Raw genomic sequence first — 27,252 nt, forward strand, 5'->3', positions numbered from 1 at the left:
ATTAAGAAGCCCGAACCCATCCATACCTAGGGAAGATCAGGAGTCAAGAGCACATGTCTGTACACATTCGTGCAGGCTTCTCACAGGTGTGCGCCCGCACACACAAACACACAATGACACAGAATAATCAGGATGACAATTACAGTGGTTTTAGTAAGTTTAAAGAAACTGCAGAGAGGTTGACTTGTTGTTTATGTACAGTAGGTGTGTACATGCCTAAATGGATGAATAGGGCCAAGAAGCTTTTCAAGCCAGTGCAAAACTACTGGCAGAAGGCAGGACACAACAGTTCTGCATTCCTGTATAACAGCTGCTTGTCAAGAGAGTATATATGAACCTACATCTAAATTTACTTTTGATATCAGCACATAAAAATCCGTCTTTAGAATTGCTGGTGAAAGGGGATTTTCCGACCCTTGTCATTTAACATTTTATCTTTGAAACTCACAAGTCTGTTTGCTTAGCAAAATGCAAGCGGGACATTTTAAAACCTACTGCTGCTTTTTAGGTAATTTGCTTAACTATTTATTGGCCTAGGGAAAAAAAAACCCTTCCTGGGAGAAACAGAAGGGAGTAGCTCAATACTATAAACTGGTAATAATAAGCACTAAGAGTCTTTTCACATTTCTCAAAGGCTTTGACATGAAAGCAAAGGATCCACTTAACAAAATTTTATGACATTTTCTGGTGCCTTTATACAATACAGAATTTAATTCTTGGTCTTTCATAATACTTCCAGCTTATCTGAATAAAAGCATCAAACAACAACAAAAAATAGTTAACTACATAAACCACACACATGCTTTCACTCAAAGACTGCATAGCACTCAAAGCTATAAACCACAACTTAGACCTATAAATAGCTAACAGGTTGGGAAAAAGAGGCAAAGACAGGTTAAGTCAGTTGTGTAACAGGGCAGCAAAGATCCAGAGCAGAGTCCAGATATACAACCATGGTAAGAGACTGCAGTTTCACACACTGGCTAAAGGAGGATTACTATGAGAAAATGACTGTTTGGTTAACTAATCCCTGAACTAAAAGTAAACCAGTCAAATAAAAACAGTTGGACCTTTACTGAATTTAATACAATTGAATTACTGAAAATTTACTAAAACGCTAATACAAATGTCTATACAAACATCACGATGGATCATTAAAAATACTCATTCTAAGAAATTAATAATAAATAGATACTATTTTTCCAATCACAAATTATCAGAGTTAAGAGGATGAAACACTAATTAGTTTAATCATTTCTCAATGGGCTTTGCCTTTGAGGGATACAGAAGTTGCTGATTCCCACAGAAAGTCATCTGTCTGGTCTTTACCATTTGGGCTTTTCTTTCTGTTTCACTGCTGACAGGAGAAAACCCAGAGTCTTCAGATGGCTATGGTTTCCAGACCATGAGAGAGTTCAGCTACTGCACTCTCCATCACACCCTCCACAAGAGATGCAGAGCTGGAGGACCAGAGAAGGCAGCTTGCCTTCAGTACAATCACAGCCAGAGCCAGCATCAGCCACCACACAGGCATCTCTTTACCCTGCTAAAGATTAACCTTTGGAAAGATACCGGGTTTTATGGTTTCTGAGGTAGCTGGACATTCAGGGGATCTGTTAAGAAGCTGAATCTGGGATCTCACGTCTGATTATCCTAAAGGCTGTCTATACACGGTAATCATATAAACAGACATGCAGTGTCAAAATTATATCAAAACTCAGCTGTCTGCTATCTTCTTCCACCAAAAATGCCAGGGTTGGCACTCTATAAATTCTGCAGGTGGCAGAAGTACATGGACACTCCATAATCCACCCGATGAAGAAACAAAACTGGTTAGCTTAAGCACGCAATGAAAACAGCATCTGCTAATACAGCCAACATAGTGAAGCAAACTACAGACACTATACGCAACCTTGCCCTGCTTTAAGAGACAAGGGGATGGTAATAAAAAAGCTAGAGATGGAAAACCAGTGGCAAAGTCTTTGCCACAGTTGGATCCCTCCTCCCTCCCCACCTCAGTGAGATTAGAGTGAGAAGGTTGATTTGGAGAGAAAGGGTAACACTGAAAAACACACACATGAACATGGAAGCATCACCAGCTTAGCCCACTTGGCAGCTGCAGTGTCGAAGAAAGGCCATCTCAAGTAAGATTTGGGCCTGAACAGAAAGACGAGTTGGGAGATCACAAAAACCCTGAGAAAAGCAAACACTGGCTACCAGTGAGGAAAACTGACACAGTGTTGCAGGGTGTGTACAAGAGATGGCTGAGAGACAGAGCTGCAGGAATACTTCTGTTGGCTGCTCTTGCTCTTTCCATTAGCTGGGTTTTCTGAAAAAAAGAAAATCCATCTTTGCTTCAGTTTCCCAGAGATTCCTTTTAGTTGTTTTTCTTCCTCATCTTCTACTTCTATCCCCTATCTCTTAGTAATATAAGCCACATCTCCACTCTGCTGATGTACCTATGAGCTTCGAAACTCTAAAATGTTTGCTGTCTTTCTAAGTGACATAAACAATCCTTAGGCTTTCACTACAGCGACGTTTCTTCCCTGAATACCACCCTAAGAGCTGTCCTGTAGTGTATGTAACAGCCCTACATCCAAAATCTGCTTCATGATCTAGTCACTTCGTTGCAGAAACCTGCCACATTACCATCCATTCTCTTTGCCAGCAGAAGTAGGAAAGTACCCTTTCCTTGGAATCACTGTTCATATTTGCTTTAAAGGTCAAAGAAGGTGTATTTATACTGACATTGTAAAATGTAAACTAGACAACCCGAGGAACAGACTCACTCTGCTTTCTGCCACTGGCAAAGCTATTATTTCAAACAGCTGTAATCAGTCTTCCAAAAACACAACTCAAAACACTAAAACTTAGATTTCTTACGTTGAGAAATTTCAGGTGCTCATTTTATTCTTACTGGTCAAAACCTCAGCACCAACAAATTTACAGGTATCAAAATGGTTAAGGAGGAGGATGAGGATTACAGATGATATACTTAACACTGCCAGCAGGATAGGACAATGTCACAGAAAAAGGAAGTCTACCTTTCTTCTATGTCCCATCCTTGTTTACTCGGCTGCCACACATATCCATCCTGCCTATATATCCACCCCACACAGCTTTTCTCTAGTTGTGTGCTGGACCAGATCTGAGAATAAACTCGCATCCAGTCTCTTCTTTGCAAGTCTAATTCGAACTCCTCCTAGTTTTTGCAATCCGTAGCTTGGAGGAGGAGGAGTCCAGAGTAGCCAAGAGGAGTCAGGCAGCATGGCCTTCTTCTACATCAACAGTAAGCTACACATCCAAACCTGCCCAGGGAACCACCTCATCTAGAATCTACCCTCTGTCTCACATACTTTAGATACCTAAATCTTTTTCTACACAGAAAAACACACATCAATTATTAAAGTGAAAAGGAATTTGTTTGAAACCTCTGCCATGTTAAGACTCATGGGCATCTCTTGTAGAGATAACAGAACATGTTATCTCTACCCTCTGTATGTAAAACAAAATTGTGAGACTGACAGTATACCTAACATTGTGCCTTTTCCCCTATATCCCTGCTGTTCTGTTGATGAGACTTCGGCTATAAACTAATCTTTTTAATTTGTAAAACAACATATGCGGTCATTTTAAACATTCAAAAGCTGTAGAGGGGCAATAGAATCATAGAATCAGTGAAACTGAGAAATTCATAGTCAATTTTAAATTTAAAATTATAATAAAAACATTTTAGGAACTCAGCTCATTTTAAAAAGTTGGTTTATACAGTTATTGCAATGAGGAGGCTTCCAATTTCAGAATGCTGAAAACAACCATTAAACATAGCCCTGGAAGCGGGGTATGTCTTCATTTCTCTGGCAAGTTTGATTTCCAACATTCGTTCTTCAACCAGGAGTTTTACTAATGTTAAGCAGAATACTAAAGAAATGCTCAAGGACATAAGCGGAATCTTAAATTAATTCCCTCAGCGTGGTTTCTGTGCACTTAAAAACATCGCATAGATAATACTTCCCTCCAGGAAAATACATCCCATTACAAATAGAAATTGCTTTTATCAAGTTCTAAAGGAAATGGTCTCTGCTTGCTTTTGTCCTTAAGCAACTAACATCAACTATAGAAGGGTTAGTAGCACAAGAAAAAGTGCCAAAATCCTTTCAGTAACTAACATGAACATGTAATGTGAACAGTGTATGGAAGATGTCCATTTTCAGACATGTCTGGAAAGTAAGGCCTTTGCTGAACATACCTGTAGTATCTAAATAGTTCACCTTTGGGAGAGGAGGGAACAAAGATAAGGCCCTGAAATACCGTACTCCACATGCTACATCTTTTAACTCGCTATCGACTCAAGGTACAAAGGACAGATTTAGATCTCCTTCAAGTAGAAAGCCCACAGTGTACACAGAGCACTTTAAAAAACAAAAGCTTAGCACAAAAAGGTTCTCGCTTTAATAAGAAAATGCCCAGCACCTAGCAGAGCCAACAAAGCCTCCCTCCTCTCACGTGAGGCTTTCAGGAGTGGTGCTGTGTTGAAAAGGTAAAATTATCATTACCCAACAACATGCAACCCAACAACAAAATGCCATTCCAAATGCCTGGACAAGAGAACAAACATATGGATTTTTATAGATTTACGTAAACTTCAAGGTATATAAACTGACTCAATGCTATTCAAAGAAATCATAATTGTAATGCTCCTATCCATATTCTGTACCGCTTTTAATCCTGCAATAAAGAAAGTTACTGCTGAATATTTTTTAACTAACTGAAATTCACAGCTTAGCAAAAAAAAAAAAATTACCTAGAAAGCCACTTAGCATCTTTAAGCTACTTTCAGGAGAAGAAAACCAGAAACAAAATAACACACATATTACAAGACATTAAAAGATACACTAAAGTAATTTCCCTATTTCTAGAAGTACAAGCATGAGTGTATTTTGTGTTCTACTTTGCCTCAGTTTGGGCACTTTCCTACATTTGGATATGTATTGGAAGAGTTTAAGCTGACATAATCTTGGATCAGAGGAGATTAAAGGTAAACATAGGTTATAATGATTTAGAATCACAATTTAATTCCATCTTTTAGAAATACTTCCACTTTCATCTAAGAATTAAAGAGGTGTATTTTAACAAAAAAATAATCTGGTCTAACGGTGAATGATGCCAGAATCAACTGTTCAGTTTTCTGCCACTATTTCCAGCCTCACGCTGCTTCTGCACCAGCTTCTGTGCACATGCAAGCTCCCACTGAGATCACAGAACCATTAAAGTCAGAGACGACCCCCAAGTTCACCCAGTCGAGCCATCAGCCCAACACTATCAAGCCCACTAGACTATCCAAGTGCCAAGTCTACACGTTTTTTGAATGCCACCCATCTTTGATCTCTCAGGGAGCTAATCCTGCAGAAAACAAGTTCCACAGGAGAAGAGTGAGCACTTTCTGCAAGTTTAACTCCCTGAATGAGCTCAGCATGGGTAAGGTGAGTGTCACCTGCCAGGCCACTAAAATGGATGGCAATGCCTAGCGACAGTGAAGAGGGGAACAAGACTGTCTCCTTGTGGTAGGAACTATCCATCAGCTCAGCCCAAGGACAGGATAAGCATTTCAAGTGTGCAATTTCACATTGTTCACCAGTTTTAGTACTATCATGCTTCTGCTGGGTATGGCTGATCTTAAAAATAACTTGAGTAACAATTTTAAGGTATCTAAAAAAAAAGACTGATACACTGAGAACCAGGGTCTTTTTAAGCATATCTGGTATTCTACCTTCTTTAGAAGCTTTGATTTTAGACCGTACTTGATTAAGATTTAAAGAACGTCGTTCAATTACCTCCAAGCAAGTACTTTCACAAATACCTAAACCTTCATGTTTCTGTTATTTCATTGCAACACTTGTTAAATAAATTCTAAAGGTAATTTCCACGGCTGAGGGGAATTTGACTAATATTACAACAAATATTCCTGGAGAATCTTATTTAATTGAAAAAAAACACACACAAACAAAAAAAACCAATTAAATAAGCATAACATGACTTTTATGGATGTCACCATCTTAGGTCTACATCCAAACACATGCTAAAACCAGTAAGAACAGAGTAATATTAAACCAGGAAAGTACAAGATGTCTCGATGCAAAATTTGGTTTACATAAAATATAAAATTATTTTTCCAGCAGATATAAATTAAAACAGCTAAGAGAAAAGCAGCAAACAAACTGCCTCCCATCTTTAGACAACATTGAAGAGCTGGTATTTACGTATTATGTAAGAAACTGATCCCAGTGAAATTGTTCCTGAGGTAATGTTCTCACATGCAAAAATTACAAGTCTGAGGATATGAATAAAAATTAGAGATACATAAAAATTTTTGTTAACTGAGAATTTAAATTGGTTACTAAACAATTACATAAACTCCTAATTTCAAGAGCAGACAGGACAAATCCACAATATTTATTTTTTTTTCTTACTACGTTCAAGATAGAAAATAACAGAATCAGATAATCCTTCAGGTTGGAAAAGACTATTTGAAATACCTGAATTCTTCAGAAATCCGCAATAATTTTTAAAAAGGCCAAAGATTCTGAATGTACCTTTTAATCATCAGTGTACCAAGGCAATTTTTAAAATGGTTTCCTTTCTCTCACTGAGAAAGGAGTATCCCAGAAACTAATAGCTTAAATTTATTTGCATGACAAGAACACATTAAGACTTTACAAATTTCTGTTCTTATACCTTCTCAATTATGCTGACATCGGTCAGGTACTATCATTAGTCATGAAAAACAGTCGTCATTTTGTAACAGCAACCACCATCTCCCAAAGTTCCATTAGAAAAGATGGAGACAGGCACCAGCTTTGCTGTAACCATGAACAACAGATAAAACCTGTGAGGTGGCAGCACTAGCCATGCAAAAAAAACTGGTGCTGCAGACTGGAAATAGTAACACCAGCAAGAAAAAAAAAACGTATTTGTTCGTACTATCCTAGATACCATCTTCTATTTCTTATCAAGGTATCAAGTTCATGTATGGCATTTTAGTGTACATATATTTAATAGTTCCATGAACACATACACTTCCCTTAAACAGAAGAATATACACTTTTCAGGTGTTCTTTCTCAAACTGTAACTAATTACATCTCAGCATTCTGCCAAAGCAACAGCTGTCTCCTTAGGAAAGTAATAATTGCAGCCTGAAAATCAGGGGTCTATTTCTTGCTTTTGTTCATGGCCGCTATTCCAAAGGCATCCCCACCCTGCACCTCACTCCCCACATAACATCTGGAATTTAACAGAAAAGTGGAAAACAATTACCAAGGAATAAGGTAAAAATTATCCACACCAAAACCTGAAAACCCACTTCTGGCCACTGTTATTAGAAATTATGACAGAAATTAAATACATCCTATTTCAGAAACCGTCTATGACTTCTGTCCTAGGTCTTTGTTGTCTTAGACGATATGAATAAACTATTTTCTCTACATCCAAAAATTAATCCAAGCTGTTATTTACTATGAAAGGCTCAAGAAGAATCTATGTTTCACAAACTTAATTATTAAGTTTCTGGACATACATCTCTATTTTGACATACTGAGGCAGCTATGAAAAATAACCAAATAGTAGCAGTGGCTTCATTCACAGATGACAGTACATATCCTACCATACCTACTACTGATGTTACAATGGCACAACTATTCAAACAGATATGGCATATTAACCATCATGTTGTTTGTCTCATGCCAAAAATCCTAGTTACAATGCAAGTGGCAGCAAGCACTATGCCCATTTCAGTATTCTTTTTGCACCCCTTGGTGCATACTTAACTGAAGTATGAGGAGTGGTGGGAAACTTTAAGGGGAAAAAGGGTAACTAAGACAAGGCAACTGGCTGCACTTGTAATCTGCAGTCAAGTTAAAGAGCCACTTCAGGTCATGAGAAACTTCAAGATGACAAGTCTTTCATAGTTCTCTTCCCACGGTCAGAAAAAATCCCACATGGAAAAGAAATACTCCATGAAAAAATTACTCTTTCACTATCTTTTATGGTGACTTGCATGTAAGCCAAAAAATGTACAAGAGTATCAATCACTTTCCTACTTAAATGCCTTTTCACAGTCATGCACAAGCTCTTAAGACACATGTCAGCTGGCTCATGTACTGTTTTCGGATATTGATATCTGCAATCCTTTCACCGGATCTAGCATTATTGTCTGAACTCAGATGACTCAGATAAAAACAATCTGAAAATATAGTTTGTTTTCATGTTTAAAGTCTCCATTGGTCTCCTACAACAATAACAGGAAGAACTGTACGGATCGATATGCCAGATTACTAATAGGGACTTTTCTTCTAGTCAACAAGATGCACGTGAAACTTTCATAACCAGGTAATACATGCAACGCTTACCAGATCTCTGTGAAGCACCCAGTTTGCATGGAGGTAATGGATTCCATCAAGGATCTGGTAGAGTAGGGATTTAACCATAGATCTTGGCAACTGCATGGGCTTTTTATTTGCTTTTGAGGCACGGTGAAACTTGATAATATGCTAAAAATAAAACAAGTAGAAACACAAAGCACATTAGATAAGTTTTTGTTGTGTTGTTTTGGGTTTTTTTTTTACACTATTAACCGCTAAATAATGGAATGAAATACAAAGTCTGTTGAACTTTGCAAATAAAAGTAATAATGATGCGCTCACAATTTTCTTAAATTGTTTTTATTCTCTGAGTGGCTCTAAAAACCAGCTGTCTTTTGTTAATATCTAAAGATTGGCTACTTACCTCCAGTAAAAGGTCTTAGACATTCTCCTCCTTCCTGATCTGTAATCCTCTTATCCTCAGCTGCTAGAGCAGAACCTTCCAAAACAGCATCCAACCAGTATCTACCACACAGAAATCTGCACTCTGTGCTTTCACACCTTCCCTCCTCCTCTCCAAAAATACTCAGGACAGAGCGTTTGCAACTACTTTAGTGTTCCCCCCTAAGTAAGAATCCCAGTAGAGAGAGATTAATTAAGTATTCAAATAAATATTGAAGGAGGGACACATGACTCAAAAAACCCCCATACCACAACATTAGGGTGCAATCATGTTTAAACATCTAAAAATGCTTCTTGCTTTCAAATTTTGTCTGCATACTTCATTGATGGTGACAAGCTAGTGGCCCTCGGACTACAGAAGTCAGGCAGCTTGCTAGGGTACAAATGCCATTTGAAAACATGGAATGCAGAAAGGGACCCCAGAATCAGTCAGTTGAAGGAATGAGAAAAAGATCATGAAAAGATTGCTGAGGGGTCAGGAAATATTCATAAACTAATCAATATTTACTGTAAAAACTATGTGGAGATAATGAGTTACATTTGGTTCTGCTACCCCATACAAGAAATAAAAGGGGGATGAGGCCATTCTACGTTTACAGTCCACAGACAAGGTGGGTCTATGCAAAGCACAAACCCAATCTTAACATACCACCATGCACCAAACAACTAAATCCATTCATCCAGACCAAAAAACCCTCTTCTTTTTGAAAGCAATTCAAAGAAGCATCTCAAATAACAAAAGACTTCTCAATTATGTGCTTTTTTGAAAGACAAATAATAAAGGCAGTTTGCATTTTTACTCAAAGCAATTCAAAATGTTCATCTGTAGAGTGACAAGACTACTAATTACCCAGTTCTTTAAAGAGGATTTGTCTAGTTCAAGAACATCCCCCCTTCCCAGGTTAAAGTGGTAGCCAATGGCTGTGCTTTCATCAAACCTCTACCCCTTTCACTGTCACTTCCTGCCAAGTTCGCCCCTACTGTTCCCAAGGAAAATGGTAACAGGTTAATGTTTCTTCATGGTAAAATGTTACCTCTGGCTGTCACTAGTACTTCAGCCTCTGTCAAATTGTACTTAACAAATGCATAGACAACATTGTTTAAAGAGAAAAAAACAAAAACCAAATTCAAATTAATCAGAACAAGAGCCTGCTTACTCCATACCAACAGCAACGTTCCCACTGAACCTTCACTACTACACACACAACAGCAATGGATGCACATTAAAAAAGCAGTATAGAAGAAATCCACAGGTTTATCAATTTTTAATACATCAATAGGGAGTAGTAAACAAATCAAGCTCTTAATACCTCATCTTTTAATTGTGCAATCATTCCGAAAGCTATAACAGAGAGCCTTAAGGGATCATTTCCCTAGAAAAGTTGTATCTTACCATCTCACAAGATCCGGTGCCAAAACTTGACCCAGAAGTCCCCACCTTCTAGTACCAGATAATGACCTTCCTGTGTAATTACAATACAACTTACAAAGCAGTAATGATACCAGAATTCCTCAAATCCCCTGTTTTATGAGGAATGACTGAGGCAACTGGGGTTGTTTAGCCTGGAGAAGGCTGAGGGGAGACCTATCACTGTTTACAACTACCTGAAAGGAGGCTGTAGCGAGATGGGTGTTGGTCTCTTCTCCCTAGTGACAAGCAATAGGACAAGAAGAAATGGCCTCAAGTTGTGCCGGGGGAGGATAGAGTGGATATTAGGAAACATTTCTTCACCAAACGGATTATCAGGCACTGGCAGAGGCTGCCCAGGGAGGTGGTAGAGTCATCATCCCTGAAGGTGTTTAAGAGGTGAGTAGATGAGGTGCTTGGGGATACAATTTAGTAGTAGACAGGTACGGTTGGACTTGATCTCTAAGGTCTTTTCAAACCTAATGATTCTACAATCCTATAAAATTAATATCTTTATTAATACATACTATGAAAAAATACAGGTGCAAAGGTCATAACACAGATCCATAAACCCAACTCAGCCCTTTTTTTCAGGGTGTATGCAATCACATAGTCATTTAAAAACTGCCTAATAACCACACAAAGCATTATTTCTTATAGTTAAGGCATATAGACAATGAAACTGAAATAGGAGCTCATGGGACAGAATGGGGCACAACTAACCACAGACACATTGAGGAGGAGAGCTCCGCCTCTGGCCTTACCCTAGCCTCTCTGGTACCTCCCAAGGAAAGTAGTATGATGGCACCAGGCTGCTGCCCTCTAGTTTCTGCCCCTGCCCTCCACTATGGCTCCCCAGTTCCTTCCAATGGGATCCCTGCCAGAAGTTTTGTCCTGTGAGAAACTAAAGGATTGAGTAGACGCAGAAAGCAACAGAAGAATCTGTTCAGGAACAAGATATTATTTATTAATCAAGGAGCTACTAGTATGACAGGGCCCATCCACTAGATTGGCAAAGCAAAGCTTACACAAGAGTAGAAAGGGAAGCTTTCCTTTGGCAACTCAAAGGAGCAGCATCCCTCTCTCCTTGTTCCTCGGGAACACCTAGTTGAACTTCTGAGGCAGATAATCTGCCATTGGGCTGAGCTATATATATAGAAGTTATCTCTAAAACAGAGCTAGCACAACTAAATCAGTGTAACACTAAGCTAACTTACTCAGCCAGACTTACCAGCTGAGGCTCACCACCACACTTAGAAAAGCTGGCTCCCGCTCTGGAAGGCAGCAGAGCTTGCTTTTATCTGCCTTTGAAATACCACTTAAATATATCCTAAATCTTCTTGCTCTAATGTTGATTTGACCCAGTAAGAGATGCTGAAAAAGAACACTCCTTTCTTGAAGGAGTTCTTGAATTGCAGAAGGGAATTAAAACTAATAGCTTTGCTCTAAGCAAGCAATATCACCAATACATAAAATTCAATTTCCTGCAAAAGCAAAGAAAAATTATCGTTGCCAACTTACTCTACATGATTTTACATTTGTAAATTTGCAACTTCCCCGCATCAGTTTAGATTAGAGAACTGAACAAAAATTAAACTAAAAGCATACTGCTGGGCCATACAGTACAGGGAACCGAAAAAGCTGAATTTGTCCCATGCCACTGGAATGAATCCGTAGTGCTTGTGACCAAGTGCTACCCTCCAGAGTTCTGTAAAATGCAGGTCACCCCATTTCTTGTATGCAACTAGGCATATGAAGAAAGACTAGCACATAAACAACACTACACAGCAATTTTAATGGCAGTGTCCATCTAGGGAACAGAAAGGCAAATAGGAGTTATTGCCGAACACCATCTCATCTACTGGAGGCAGCAAGCCCAAGTCTTTTCTTATTTCTTTATATTTTCAGAAATACACATATATATGGTCCTACCGCTATTTTAGGAAAATATTCCTTGAAATAAAATAAACATGAGCATCAAAACAGAAATAAATGGTTGTCATAAATTGACAAAAGTTTTGGAGATTGGGCAGATCAGGTATACAGCAAGTTCCAAAGCAAACAATGCCACACCAGCACAAGTATGCTACAGGTATTTTTTTAACTTGAGCAATGATGCTGACTTCTAGCTACAACAAGGAGATGTACCCTTTCCATGACAAAACATATACGATTTAATAGTTTAAATCTAAGACCTCGGGTGTAGAAACAGGTGCAGATGTCAGCACAGACTGGGATGTTCTTTAGACGTTACTGCGCTACGCGAGGGAATGAGGTGTGGTCTACTAGTTTCTCAGATCCTGAACAGTCTAAGTGCAGCCTCAAGTTCAGCAAGTAATAGCCATGATCTTAAACCTAACAAAGGTATGGATAATTTACAGGACTTAGAGGAATGGTAATCTACACTTCCCATTTCCCAGATGATGCTCTAATCACTGGGCTTCAAAACCACACTCGTCACTTCTCCAATTCAATAAATCTTTCTGCAGAACAACACAGCGTCAGGACTGTCCCGTGAGCTGGGAGTACAGACTCAGTCCTGCCAGGTACAAAGGACATTCCACAGCTTTCCAAGTGGGGTGGTGAGCCTCAGCAGGTAAGTCTGGCTGAGTAAGTTAGCTTAGTGTTACGCTGAAACCTCCTTTCAGGTAGTTGTAGAGAGTAATAAGGTCTCCAGGCTAAACAACCCCAGCTCTCTCAGCCGCTCCTTGTAAGACTTGTTCTCCAGCCCCCTCACCAGCTTTGTTGCTCTTCTCTGGACACGCTCCAGAGCCTCAACATCCTTCTTGTGGTGAGGGGCCCAGAACTGAACACAGTACTCAAGGTGCGGTCTCACCAGTGCCGAGTACAGAGGGAGAATCACCTCCCTGGACCTGCTGGTCACATCGTTTCTGATCCAAGCCAAGATGCCATTGGCCTTCTTGGCCACCTGGGCACACTGCTGGCTCATGTTCAGTCAGCTGTCAACCATTACCGCCAGGTCCTTCTCCTCTCTGTACAGCTCTCCAGCCACTCTTCCCTCAGTCTGTAGCACTGCATAAGGTTGTTGTGTCCCAAGTGCAGGACCCGGCATTTGGCCTTGTTAAACATCATGCCATTGGCCTCAGCCCAGCGGTCCAGCCTGTTAAGATCTCTTTCTTTACTAACTGCATATCCCCAATTTTCAACTTCAAAAACCATAATAAAAACGAGGGGGGGGGGAAAAAGGATGAACTCGCTTATTTCAGCAAGACCACTTTACCTTTAGCAAAGCCAAGACCATATAAATGAAAATAAATTAAGAAGTGAAATAGAGCAGATATGCAAAAAGATACAGTGGTAACTCATGAAACAGTATTCAATGCAGTGGTGAGTCTGCCTTCTGTGTTACCTAATGTGTTGAAATTGGTTTGAAAATTGACTGCTGAATTAAGAAAACATACATTTTGTTAATTCTCCACCATAAATGAAGTAAACAGTGCATGCCAGTATAGACCAAACCAATCATTTGTTCCATGAAAAATGTCTAGTATGTTTCCAGCAGTTAAATGAGCACTGAAAAATATCCTAATTTTAGCCTGCTTCCAAGGAAGTCAAGCTGATGCAAACACAGTCCTTCTGTGTTTGTGTCATCCCATTCCCAATTCTGAGAATTGCTGTTCAATATGACAGAGGTTAAAACAAACAAACAAACAAGCCAGACCTGGAATGTTTTCATGGAAGAAGCCAGCTAAAGGAGAAATTTTACGCTTGCCTGACTAAAAGAAGTTAAACTGTGAGCTCCCACCTCAACGGACATGAGATGAAACATTGATCTCAAAACATAACCCCCTAGAAAATCCCAACTTCTTGAGTTCTACTGCTTAAGGCAATGCTTGTTTGAAAATTACACGCATCTCTATCAAACTGAAATGCAATCATGTCAACACAGATGCCTCTCTCCGAAGTAAATTGTTTGCTCCTACACTTGAACAAAACCTCTTCTTTCTATGAAATCCCTAATCCAACCTTTGGAATAAAACAGAATTGCATCAATATGCCAGTAAAAAATAACATTTTAATATTACAGAGATGGAAGATTGGATACGCATTAAATCTGTGCCAAAGTCAAGAAGAAGATGCAGATTATATGGCTTCAAGTTTAATTTTAAACATAAAATGATTTCCATCTTCTCTGTTCAGCAATCGATACCCAAACAAAGGTGATAAAAATTTTCAGTGTAAATGTAAAGCACTGAAAAGGCTATGGAAGAAAAATCAAAACATAAAGGTGGTATAAAAACTGAACGTGAATTCTTCGCACAATTTACAAAAAGAGGAAGCAAAGACAGACCCAGCTAACCTGAGTAACATTTGCTTGCTGCTCCAAAAATAAATCACAGCTTCATAAGTCTACACTTAGGACTCATTTCAGACACCAAAGTTTTAGACACTAAAAAAATTTTGTCAAGGGTATATCACAAGTGAAATAAACAGAAAAGTGGGTAAAAATATTTCTACAGCAATCATTTAAGTTCCCAGTTTTGGAAGCATTAGAGCAATCAACGCATAACCCTCCTTAAAAAAGAGTAGGAGGGAGAAAGTATGCCTCAACAGCCTCCTTCTAATGATGCCTGTACGTTGCCATCATCAAGTATCTTCTTTAGAACATCATTAAGCAAAGTGCCTAATTAGAAATCTATTTCCAAGTGACAAGAGGTCAAAATTTTAAGTAACAGTGAAAGGAGCTAATGCCAATTTGCTTTAAATTTCTAAACTTTGAGGCACAGATCAAATACAGATCTAGTATAATTTTCTGAGGTTTTGGTCAGGTATTTCTAGGTCTTCTAGATGTTTCAGACCTAAATATATCAAAATAATTCTATAAGATGATAACAAAACCCACCAGAATTCAGCTACCCTTTCAGTACATATCTGAAATGCTCAGTACTCATGCCACTCTGTTCACATTGATTCCTCACATACTTAACGCATTTGCATCCCTGCCTCTGTCTTTGACATCTTTTCCTACCTATTGAATCCACCAATTCTTATGCTTCATTGCACAGGAAATGAACCCACCAACTACCCTTAAATCTCTACAATCTAGGGAAAAAAACAAGTTTCACAACAAGCACATCCTCAGAACAGACAGGGATCAACAAGGAACTGCACAGTTCTCTGCAAGAAATTCAGCTGCCACTTTAATGTCAAAAAGACCCTTTCAGTTATATTTGGAAGCAATAAATCATGCAATAAAGGCTTTCCATAACAATGGTTGATGATAAAAATGGTAACTTTAAAGCAATCAAAGCTAATGCCAGCCCATTCCCTTCTGCCCAATAAATCGTATGTTTGAATATTTCTGCCAGGGAGCAGAATCCTGTTTTGGTAAACATGTACACAACAGGAAAGACTGAATCACCTAACGGAGCAGGACTGAATTAAAACAAAAACATACACAAGTACAGAAAAATACAAGAGAAAAAAACCCTTATGCACTGAAAGGTATTTTCATGTTCATGAACACGTTTCCAATGAACTACTATCTCAATTATCCTTATGACTAAAAGCTAAACTGAAGCCTAGTGGAAAAATTACAATTGAGAGCATCAGATTTGAAGACAACTTTAAAATTCAGACATTAGAAAACATTTATGTGATTAAACAAATGTGCAAGTTTATTGCACCCTCAATTTCATTTAGCATATAAAAACAATATTCTAAATGTTGTTAGCTGAAATTAAGTGTATTTATTTGTATACTGAGAGGGTCAGCTAGTGTTTTGAAATTCACATGTAGGAAGATTTTGTCTTTTCCCTTACTTCAATATTTTTAAGTACACACAACTATGCTTATGATTTCTGTCCTACATTTTAAAAAAGCAGAATATATATACATAACTATTTCATATAATATTTCATATAATATATTTCATATATTTCTATTATTATAAAAGAAAGTTAAAAGATGAATTTTACTTCAAGCTTCTCAGTGGTAATTGCTGCAAAGCAGTCAGTAGTTAACGCTCACTACAACCTAATCATAAATGAGAAACAGTCACCCAAATCATGGTTTAACTGGTCTTGGGTAGTGAATGTATCACACATCCAACATTACCCAACCATATTTAATAATTTAATCACTTATTAAGAACTAACATTTTCTATGGCTATAAAACACATTCAGCACATTTTACAGTGATAAAAATGTCACTTTTTCAGAATGAGATTAAAAATATTGTAAGCTTCATGTTACAACATAGATTTCCAGAATAAGTGATCTTAAAGCTCTTAAGTTACATATTTTTAATGAGTCTGAGAATTAACCATACAATAGCTAGAAAAGCAGACACCCTATCCATCCAGAACAAAGTTACAACAACATCACTTAGATTTAAAAAATCATATTTCGATAGAGACTATGAAATTGAAGACTGCTTATGCGCAGTACTAAAGCCACAAATGTGTGCTATAGAAAATATTTCCAATACTAAAAAGCAGATGCTGTAGAAGTATAAGAGACTAGCTGGGAACAAAAGTGAAGCTCTAAGTAGTACAACCTCTCCATGTGGCTAAAAGTAACTACACTGACAACAAAGAATTCACCTCCAGAGTAGATCTCGTTTGTATCAAACTTCAAGAAAAGTCCAGTTAAGCAATGGCCATGTATTTAATGTATTTAATAAATCTGAATAACGACTTAAAGAGCACAAGCTTTACATAGCAAGTTCTGCACAGGAGTATGCAACTTATAATTAAGGTAAAATAAACACCCACATGAAACTTGAATAGGAAAATGAGTTAGTGATAAAACAGAAAAAATCTTGTATTTTAAACAACCTTTTCTTTTTTTTTAAAAGAGCAACAACAAACACAGCAGAAAAATACGCATATCAGCTGTAGGTATTACACCTCCATGGAAAGCCTTCATCCACACGTAGTTTGTAGGACCATGAAGCTCTAACTGTGTGCTGGAAAAGCTAACTTAAAAATAGCATCGGTTCCACTCAGGCATTTAATATTAAGTCACAGCTATGTGTTAATAACATTTTTTAATCTTAATATAAATTAATCAAGGCAGAAAAACTGGATAAAATTTGGATTAAAAGCATCCAAGACCTTATGAATAGACATTGAAAAATAAATGTCCCTCACAAGAAAATAGGAGACTGTTAGTTCCATGGCTATGGACACCTAAAGCTAAAAGTTTCAGGTAATTAGCATATATAGGCATGATACTAAAGTAAGTTACCAAGAATCAAGAAAGAATGTGGCCTATAATGTACAAGATATTAATTGGCATGTGTGGACAAGCACATTTTTAACCTTGTTTCAGATGCTCCTTTTATACTGTCATACAAGGTAAGGAATCCTGCATTTATTTCACAGCATGAGCATATATAAGCAGTGACAGCCCTGCAGACAATACACTATAAATTAACATGTGGTAGATGCAACAGCCTAAGAACTTTATCAGCTGACAGAGACTAACAGCCAAGAAAAATCATAAGGAAATAATTAACGGATTGCACTAATGATTTTGATAGTTAAAGCAAACAAGAGTTATAAATTAGTCAGAAGAATTCCTATATTCTTAGACATTCTACATTGTAATCTCATGAATGGCTTTGCATTCTTTTACATAATGCAACTCAAGAGGTGGTGAAGGAAAAAATCTTTGATAGGCTTAGTTAAACAGTGAGTATGTTTGTAGGCAAGGACAAAATAATAAGTCCTCACCACCACCTGCCAAAAGTAGTTCAAGTTAGCACAGCTTTCTTCACTCCTTCGTAATGTTATCAGCAGATGTTATAGCAAATTATGAAGTATGCCACTATCTATACTCAAATTTCAGATTTGAGCAGTCTAATCCTTGGGAACTAAATGCAAAGTGAAATAAAAAGTTCTTGCTCACCATGGAAGAACTTTTTAATTAGCTTAACTGGCACCATCACTTTTCCTCATTAGAATAGGACAATTTTTTTCTCAGTATTACAATACTAACAATATGATAGCATCTAACATCATTTATTCATCTCTTGCCAATTGTTCCTAGTACAGAAGCTAAAAAACGTAATGATTTTAATTATTCTGACGTCTGCAAGCAATGAGCTTCTCACTGAGGCCAAGAGGAGTTAGTAAACCTGGGCAGCTTTGAACAGGACACTTCCCATACTTACAGACAGACTTTAATGAGTAGGTCCAAGCTACCCATATTTGAAACTGATGGTCTCTGGGAATCTACATCTCTCTAGTGAGAGCACATCTACAATTCCAAAACTCAAATCCTTCTGAACTGATGCTCACAATGAACAGACTTATTTGGTTTTATGTAGTGCTGGGGAAGCACATGGTGCTAAGCAATAACAAAATGTGCCAGTCCCCTACTATGATTTCTACCCCAAAGAGCTGAAAGGGCACAAGCTGTAAAGCACAGGAAATGCAAAGCACAACACAACACAGACAGAATGACAAGTGGTTGTTATTACTGAAATGTGTTACAAAATAAGTGGATCTTCAGGAGTTTTTGCAGGAGGATAGTGAAGGATCTTTACGTACGTTAATTGGGAGGCTGTTCCATGTGTAGGAGGCAGCGTGGAAAAAGACACAAAGTTGGGAGTGAGCAAAAGAGACAAAAGGGGAATTAAGAGTGATGCTTGGGAAGTGCTTGGGAAGTAAAAGAAATGAGGACCAAAGTTAAGCCAGAACCAAGAGTGCCTTGAACATGGCTAACTATGCAAAGGAAGAAAAGAATTTCCTGGCAAAGGCTTAAGAAGCAAGGAAACATGGGCAACTATACAGAAAAAGTGCAAAATGATTTGTGTAGCATGCCCCATAGAAAAAGAACAAAAAAAAGCAAAAAAAACCAAACCCAGTAGAAGTTAGGAAGTAGGAGATCAGTTCACATCAAATAACTGGGGTAACAAGCATTTCAGTCTCTAATAATTGAAAATAATTAACTTCATTGAGATTATGGACCAACACCCAGCCAGGAGCGATAACAACATTATACTGCAGTGATTCTTTATCTAAAACTGTTATATGACATCAAAGATCACATGCTGTGTAAAAAACACATGCCTAAAATAAACTCAAATACAAAAGGATAGAAAACAGGTGTTTTAAAAATGTCATTTGATATAGCCGTAAAATATGTTTGTTGTGGTTATAATAGCAGTAAACTCAATTGATGCACAAATAAATACTGTCCATAAGGGTTTTATTGGCTGTCTTCCTATTCATCACTGACATCAAACATGAGAAATAGACAAACTCTTGGTGTACACTGAACCCTGATGAAGAAAACTTTTAAAATACAAAGCTGCTATAAGAGAAATCAAATCCAGTATTTTTAAGTATATGAAGGAGAATGAAATACCGTGACTTCACTCATTCTGAGCCAGAATTATCTTTTTGCATGGTCTAAGTTTACTTTCCTTCCAGATTACAATTTCAGTCATTTACAAGTATATTTCCATTAGCTCTTAAGAGCTAAGTAAAAAAAAAAAGGGAGCAATTTGTCACCAACATTGGTAATAGCAAATTCTATGTTACTGAAGCCTTAAAAAATAATATTGAAATTAACATTACCGCTTCTTCCTTGCCAGTATTCTTAAAGGAATTATAAACATATTGATTACTCTTAGTAAGTGTTTAAAATCTTTCGGGTTTAATAAAAAAATCCAGGTCCAAGCAACTCACATCTAATCAAGAGGTGTAGAGTTTGAATATTGGTATGTGACTTCAACCCATGATATCCTAGATGTCCACCTCTACCACAAACGAAATCAAATCATATCGTATTTTGCTGGAAACTTAAAAACAGGCATCTAGCTCTTTACATCTCTTCCATGTAGTGACAGTCCATCAGTAGGCCAAATTAACAGTGCTTAATTTTTTTCTTATTTTCTTTCCACTCATACTGTCACAAATTTACAGTTTAGAATTAGATGAAGTTGGTCGCTTCCATTACATCTCAATAAGAAGATTCAGTAAAACAGTCCCTCTTTTCTTTTTCGTTTTCTTTTGTGTGTAAAAAAAAAAAAAAGCAGGAAAAGGAAACTACTGAATACATTTGCAAATTCTGTTTTAGCTGGTAGGAAAACTCTCTTAGCTTCAAAGTGAAACCTGACTTTAAAAGATTCTACATAACCTTTTGCAGGTTTTAATTTATGTAAAGAACAGAATATCAGTTAGACCCTTAATTACAGAGCAAAAAATTTATGCATCTCTGCACTACATGAAGGTACCCCACACGCTTCAGTTTGAACAAGCTCATATTACACTACCTCAAACACTCAGGAAAATCAGTACTTACCCACAAGTCATGTTCAGCATAATCAAAGAGCAGCCAAACCTTCCTGTCACTGTGTGAAAGGAAAACCTTCTGCAATGCAATCACGTTGGGGTGCTTCAACTCTCGTAAAAGCTGCAGAGAAACAGAGACACTCTTGTCATTTCTATGTTTGTTAAGAAAAGCAAACAACAAAAAACCAAAACAGATCTTAGCATAAACAGCAAACAAGTAATCCTAAAACAGGCCACAGAAGAAAAGATGCCTCTGCTTCAGCACATTTTCTTCAAAATGTCAAATCAGTATTTGCACAGGCTCCATTACATAGTTGCTGCTTTGCAAGTACAGCTGATCATCCCTAGCTACTTTTCCCTCTGTTTCACACTCAGCACAGAGCTGCCCATCCTACCTACTCACTGCACTCAACCTCAGCTTCTATCTTAAGGGATGTGATTACACACAAACATATCTGTTCTATTATCAAAGGTGAACATTGGCATTTAAGGGTGCCAGAATGAAGCTTGTGCAGCTTGCCAAGTTCTTTGTGTGGACAATACTGTTCTTGATCAAAATGTAATTACTGTATTAACAGCAATTCTCTTTAGTATTGGATCCTTGCCTCGCTTTCCTGGAAGTCCATGGAGCTGTTCTTCTCAGAACATATGGGTGTTTTCAGAGAAGTTTACCAAAGCCCGTTTTCTAATGGTTATTTCAACTATTGTCCTGTAATCCAGAGAAAAACCCAAGCTTACTTACAGCTTGCCATGAAAAAAATAGATCTTGTGACTAGACAGCACATTAAAGCAAGAACCACTGCTGAAGTCCCCCTTCTGCTAGACCAAATCAGTCCTCATGAGGAGCTGGGAAGCAGTACTCCCAAAAATATAATTTCCAAGGAATTACTCTCCTCCCTCCTCCTCCACACCGTAGTCACAAGAATGATTCATCACTTCTGTTTTACTGGAAAATTGCTTGCATCTGCAACTCTAGTATATAAATCACCCCGAATCAATTTATAACAGCAAAATAGTAAATGGAGTAGGTTCCAAGGCAGATTTAAGAGAAGTGAATCTTCCTTTTTTCACCTTACAGAAAAAGGCTTAAGATTTTTTTTTTTTTTTTGGGAGGGGGAGGGAGAGAAATAAGGCCATTAAAATAAGGATTAATTTTAAATTATATTACCTTTTGGCTACACGGATACCTGTCAAGACCTGAAATCTTCTAAAGAATAATTTAAATGCTGTTTCTGTCATGCAGGCAATGTTTTCTTTTTGTTTCTCCCTCCCCCTAACACCAAGCATTTCTAGCTGTGAAAAAAAAGAAATCCCTCCCTAATGAATATCCCAATAGTCAACCCCAGATATTACTCACAAAAAACAGCAGAAATCATCTGGTCACTTCAAAAATAGAAAAAAATTGAGGAATTATAAACTAACAAAACTGCAGATATTCAAATTGTCTGGGTTTTGACATCAAGAGATGTTGCTGTGTATCTTGCCTTCAGCAATATTAAAACTATTTTCCAGTAGGGATTTGCTGCAATGCTTCTGCCTTTTTTCTTTTCTTTTTTTTAATAAGGAGCTATTTCCATTTTAGGATGACTGTTAAACTAGGGGAAGAATAACAACATTATAGCAGGCACATTGTTTTTTTTTCAACTGCTATTAGATTTTTCTTAAAGACATTGTTGGCAGCAACAGCAATATAAAATAAACCAGTTTGGGTTTGGTTTTTTTTTTTTTCTTTAGAAGATGAAATCAAGTATTCTCTCAAAATAAGTAAACTTTGCTGTATAAACAGCCAAAGAGAATATAGTTCCATATCAAATGCTAGCACGTAATAACCAAGTTCACAAAAATATTATATAGAACATAAGAGAAAAAATGCCTCAAGTGTTGTGCACTGACTGAAAGGTGCTACATGAAAACGAGACGGGAATGTGTATGTTCTGCCACTGCTCACACCAGTTCACAAAGAGAAACTACATGGCAGTGGTCACCATGGACCAGAACAGTCTAATTAACAAATGAAAATTGAAACCTTTCCTCATACAAGTCATGAACAAGGATTCTTCCATATTTAAGTGGTAAATTTCTTACCCTAAACAATGACAGACACATGTATTGTGTCTTCTCATGTATTGTGCTCCTCTTTTGATTCAACTTCGATGACAGAACAAGCATCCTTATCCAAACCTAGCATTTTTTACATGACGGAATCAAACTGTCACTCGTATAGCTTCGAACACTGATTTTCGTAAAAAACATGAAAACATAAGGAAGAAGTCATTGTTAGTTTCCTACTACATGGTCTGAGTTTCTAACAGAGAACATATCTGACCTGATGCTGAAGAACAGAGCATTCTAAGACCAAACAAACTCTGCAAAAAAAGCTCTGATGCTGTATTTTTCAGCTACTGGATGCTCACAGTTGCAGCCATAGATGCCAAGAACTCCCACCAAACTCTCAGTCTATTTACCCAGATGCACTCCCTACCCATCTGCTTCTCATGTCTGCTCTGCTCAGAAAACCTAGCAATTTTTCTGAACTATATTGTAAACCAACATGTTAAAAGCAATAAGGTTTCTTTTAAAGTTACAATCTAGAAGATGCTGAGATGTTTCCAATACCTTAATCATAGGGGCTAAGGCAGCCTTATAAATAAGCATGTATTTCTTTCTCTAAAAAGGAGCAGTTACAAAGCAAAACATTTCTGAGACATACATGCTTACCAGAACACATCTTATCTAACAGATATTTACAAGTATCTTCACAATTTATTCAGATATAAAGCTGAAAAGGGGAGATTTAGATTAGATATTAGGAAGACATTTTTTAAAGTGAGGGCAGAGAGGCACTGGAACAGGTTGCCCCACAAAGTCACTCATGCCCCAGCCACGGAGGTGTTCAAGGCCAGGTTGGATGAGGCTTTGAGCAACCTGATCTAGTGGAACAGAGTTGAAACTAGATGATCTTTTTCCAATCCAAACCATTCTATGATTCTATATTTTATTCTATATTTATTTTGAGGGAAGACCTTATTGCTTGAGGGGAGACCTTATTACTCTCTACAACTACCTGAAAGGAGGTTGTGGAGAGGAGGGAGCTGGCCTTTTCTCCCAAGTGACTGGGGACAGGACAAGAGGGAATGGCCTCAAGCTCCATCAGGGGAGGTTCGGGCTGGACATCAGGAAAAAATTTTTCACGGAAAGGGTCATTGGGCACTGGAACAGGCTGCCCAGGGAGGTGGTTGAGTCACCTTCCCTGGAGGTGTTTAAGGGACAGGTGGACGAGGTGCTGAGGCGCGTGGTTTAGGGAGTGTTAGGAATGGTTGGACTCAATGACCCAGTGGGTCCCTTCCAACTTAGTGATTCGATGATTCTATGATTTAAGGACTTGATTCCTTGACTTAAACTCATTCTGTAGTTGTATTAGACACTAACCAACATAAAAAAAAAGACATGAAACTTGACAAATTATTTTGTTCCATCTAATAAGTGTGTCGCAGAAAATCCTGATAAGTTTTTAGTAAGAACATTTAAGTTAGCATTTGTGTTACATATTTTGTGCTCCAACATATGAACAAATTTGTTAATTAGGGAGGAAGACAACTCAATTTTTTGTGTTAATCTCATTTATCTGTCTTAAGTAACTGCTTTGCAATTACCAGGGATAGTCATTTTGGAAGTGCTTTTGCAGTTTTTGCAAACAGCAGACTTACATACCTTCCTCTTCTACTGAGTCACAGCCTTAGTATAACAGGAAGGTGTAAGAAATTTCATGTGTAATAAAATAAAAGCTTCACTTGGAAAGAAGTGGCACATATCCAGACCAGAACAGTTTTAAAGGCTTTGTTGCATTCTGGCCACCAAGACTACCAGAGCCACAGCAGCCAGTGCTTCAGCAGTGGGAGCCAGACCAGAGAAACACTGGCTCTAGAGTCAGGAACAGTTGTTGTGTTCTAGTTACGCTGGGCTTGCAGCGATGCTAAATGCCAACTAGATGAGATCAGAAACTAGCTGGAGGTAAAAGTGACAAGCATGAGCCACGAACAGAAGTGTTGGTCAGATTTATGTCAACAAATAATCTCATCTAGAGGTGGACTACAGCAGAAGAGGGGGTGGCCACAGGGATCAAAATGATGTTAACTCACAGGTACAAAAAGAGCAGATATGAGGAAAGTAATTCAAAAAGCACTGCAAAGACGTGATCCAAAAGGAATATCAGACAGAATTAAATAGACAGCTATGGAAATCAAAAGACAGCAAATTTGAGACAATTGTTTCAAGGACAAGAATTGATCTAAGATTTAGCTAGAGTAAGTTCTTTCATGATGGACAGTGAGCATTTCCCACACAACCAAATGCCTCTTGCAGTAGGGGAGGAGTGGAGGTCATGATGGGAAAGTCTCTGATGCCTGACAAAACCTTAAGCTGGCAACTGAATTGGAAATAAAAGCTTGAAGTGTTGGAAATTTAAAGAGTCAGCAGTCAAACTGAATTAGACTTCGCACTGAAAGTCAAAATAAACAGAAAAGTTTGCCTAGCCACAGAAGGAGCACAAGAGTGCTCAAGCATGAGAATAAAAGTAATATATCATAGAGTTTAAATAAAGTTTAAATATATTTGCACATATACTTTAATATATGTTATAATTAGATAATTATATTTTTTATATATGATAGATCATTCATATAAAGATCTAAAATATTTCACCTCAGTTTTCAATGACAACTATGATACCGATCAAGGACAGAACAAGCACACGCATAATGGAAATGCCTCACGTTTTAAAAAGTGAAAATAAGCACAAGTCAAACACGTAGAATTCAGAGGCAGTGTCATACAATCAGCAAATAGAGCACATACGTTAATCAAGGGGACACAAAAAAGAGACGAGGCATTTTCAGACCTGTTTATATAAAGCATGCAACAAAACACTTGGAAACAGTGAACATAAAAAATGTGTTTAAAAAGAAAGCTATTCTGATTTTCTTCTCTGATAACAGTTTTTTTTTTTACACAGGTTTAAGATCTGTGTTCAAATTTCAACTTTATAAGAGCATTAAGTACATTGTCAAATGGAAAAGATGACAACTGGAAGAAGTTTGAGGAAGAAGCTACCTAAAAAGGCAACTGCTGACAGAAAATATTTCAAGGTAAAATAGTTCTATATATTAACTCTTCGGAGAGTTACCAAAGAATAGATATGGTGATTATTAAAACAACCCATCTTAACTTCAAAATCATGAGTGGGAATTAAATTATCTGATCAAATAAAGGAGGCATTCCCGATAAAGAAAAGGAGCGGGATAATAGATCATCTTTTACAATCATTTATTCTGTGACTGAATAAACAATGGATAATGTCATCCCGTTTTTGTTAACGGCATAAAATCTGAATTCATGCACTTAAAAACTAAGAATATCTATTACAGACTGAGAAGCCTTTAGGTGCAAGTGACAAAAGGATAGAACTGGATTACTATGAAACAACAAAGGAAACTGAGAGTGAATCTGATACTAGATATACTAGTTGAGGTATTTACATAAGAGAAAGGTTTGTATTGATATCAGTACAGAAAAGTCTTCTGTGATATATTTTTAAATACTACATATCATTTTTCTTTACCTATGCTCAAACTTCTCCCCCTTCCACACACACAAACAGATGAACTCACCCTGAATGAGGAAAAGGGTGATCAAAGGAGCAAACAATTTATCCCTCAACAGGGCAGAACAATCTTGCTCAATTACTGTAACAAATAAAATACTGAAAGGAAGTAAGATTGATATACACTAAAATACAAAGGCATGAGCACCAAAGATGAAAGACATAATTGCGCTAAATGGCAATGATGGTTCAAGAACAAACAGATACAACTGATAACAGATAAATCAGCCCTGCAAGATGGCATCTCGTGACCAGAAAGGTTCAAGAACAGCTTTTCAATAGCAGGGAAAACAGTATCTCATCTAGAGTTTGATCATCGTTGGAAAAAAAAATTACTTGATTAATTTGATAAAACAGTCGGATACTAGATTCAGTGATACAATGCCTATGTAGTATGTACTTTCATAGGAGCCTTCGTGAAAGGCAGGTATGGTGATATTTTATTCATCATCTCCAGCAAATTAACAAGATATCATACCGATAGCCAGCTAGCTCCTACAGCCATTTGATTTAAACTCTTTAAACCTAGCCTATGAATTGTCTATTGCCATATAATGCAAATGAACTTTTATGAGAAGTAGACTAGCAACTAGAAGCCTATTGCTTGTTTGAGGTATAGAAACATCTGCTTTCCTCCTCTTCCCCCAAAAAACCAGCACCTTCTAGGAGGAAAGTTACATGGTTCAGAACATAAACAACATGGTCAACTATGAAGGCATTTATCATACTTAGAAAGTCAGACAGTACATTCATCAAGGAAATAACTCTCACACAGGAATACTTTTTCACCACAGGATGACTAATGCTTTCTAGCTACCACCTACAACAGCAGGGTGCGGACAGAGTCCTTCATCTCTCTGTGAAGGAATCCTAAGCAAAATTACAGAAAACAGGAAAACGCTGCTCCTACTACTCACACGAGTAAATCTTGCAGTGAACATGTACTTCTGTGTCAGCAAAGACAAAACCCATAATCATCTTCAGAAATCTATTCTGAGGCCAATCTCACTCTACGAGGTGTCCCTATCTTTCATGCAGTTTACATCAGTCTTTTGATCTACATAGTTAAACTGATCTGGAACAATTTAGCTAGTTTC

At 37.6% G+C, this 27,252-nt stretch overlaps 1 protein-coding gene across 1 annotated transcript in view; it reads right to left on the reverse strand.

The window, feature by feature from the left end:
• CDK19 (cyclin dependent kinase 19) overlaps positions 1-27,252 on the reverse strand; it is a 126,098-nt gene that overhangs the window by 60,322 nt on the left and 38,524 nt on the right. The window contains exons 3-4 of the mRNA XM_054061864.1: positions 20,507-20,617; positions 8,407-8,547 (exon numbers count right to left, since the gene is read on the reverse strand). Coding sequence (XP_053917839.1) covers positions 8,407-8,547; positions 20,507-20,617 — 252 coding nt within the window. The remainder of the gene's footprint in view (positions 1-8,406; positions 8,548-20,506; positions 20,618-27,252) is intronic.

Source organism: Cuculus canorus, chromosome 3 (genome assembly GCF_017976375.1).
Source record: "Cuculus canorus isolate bCucCan1 chromosome 3, bCucCan1.pri, whole genome shotgun sequence".
Classification (NCBI taxonomy): Eukaryota; Metazoa; Chordata; class Aves; order Cuculiformes; family Cuculidae; genus Cuculus; species Cuculus canorus.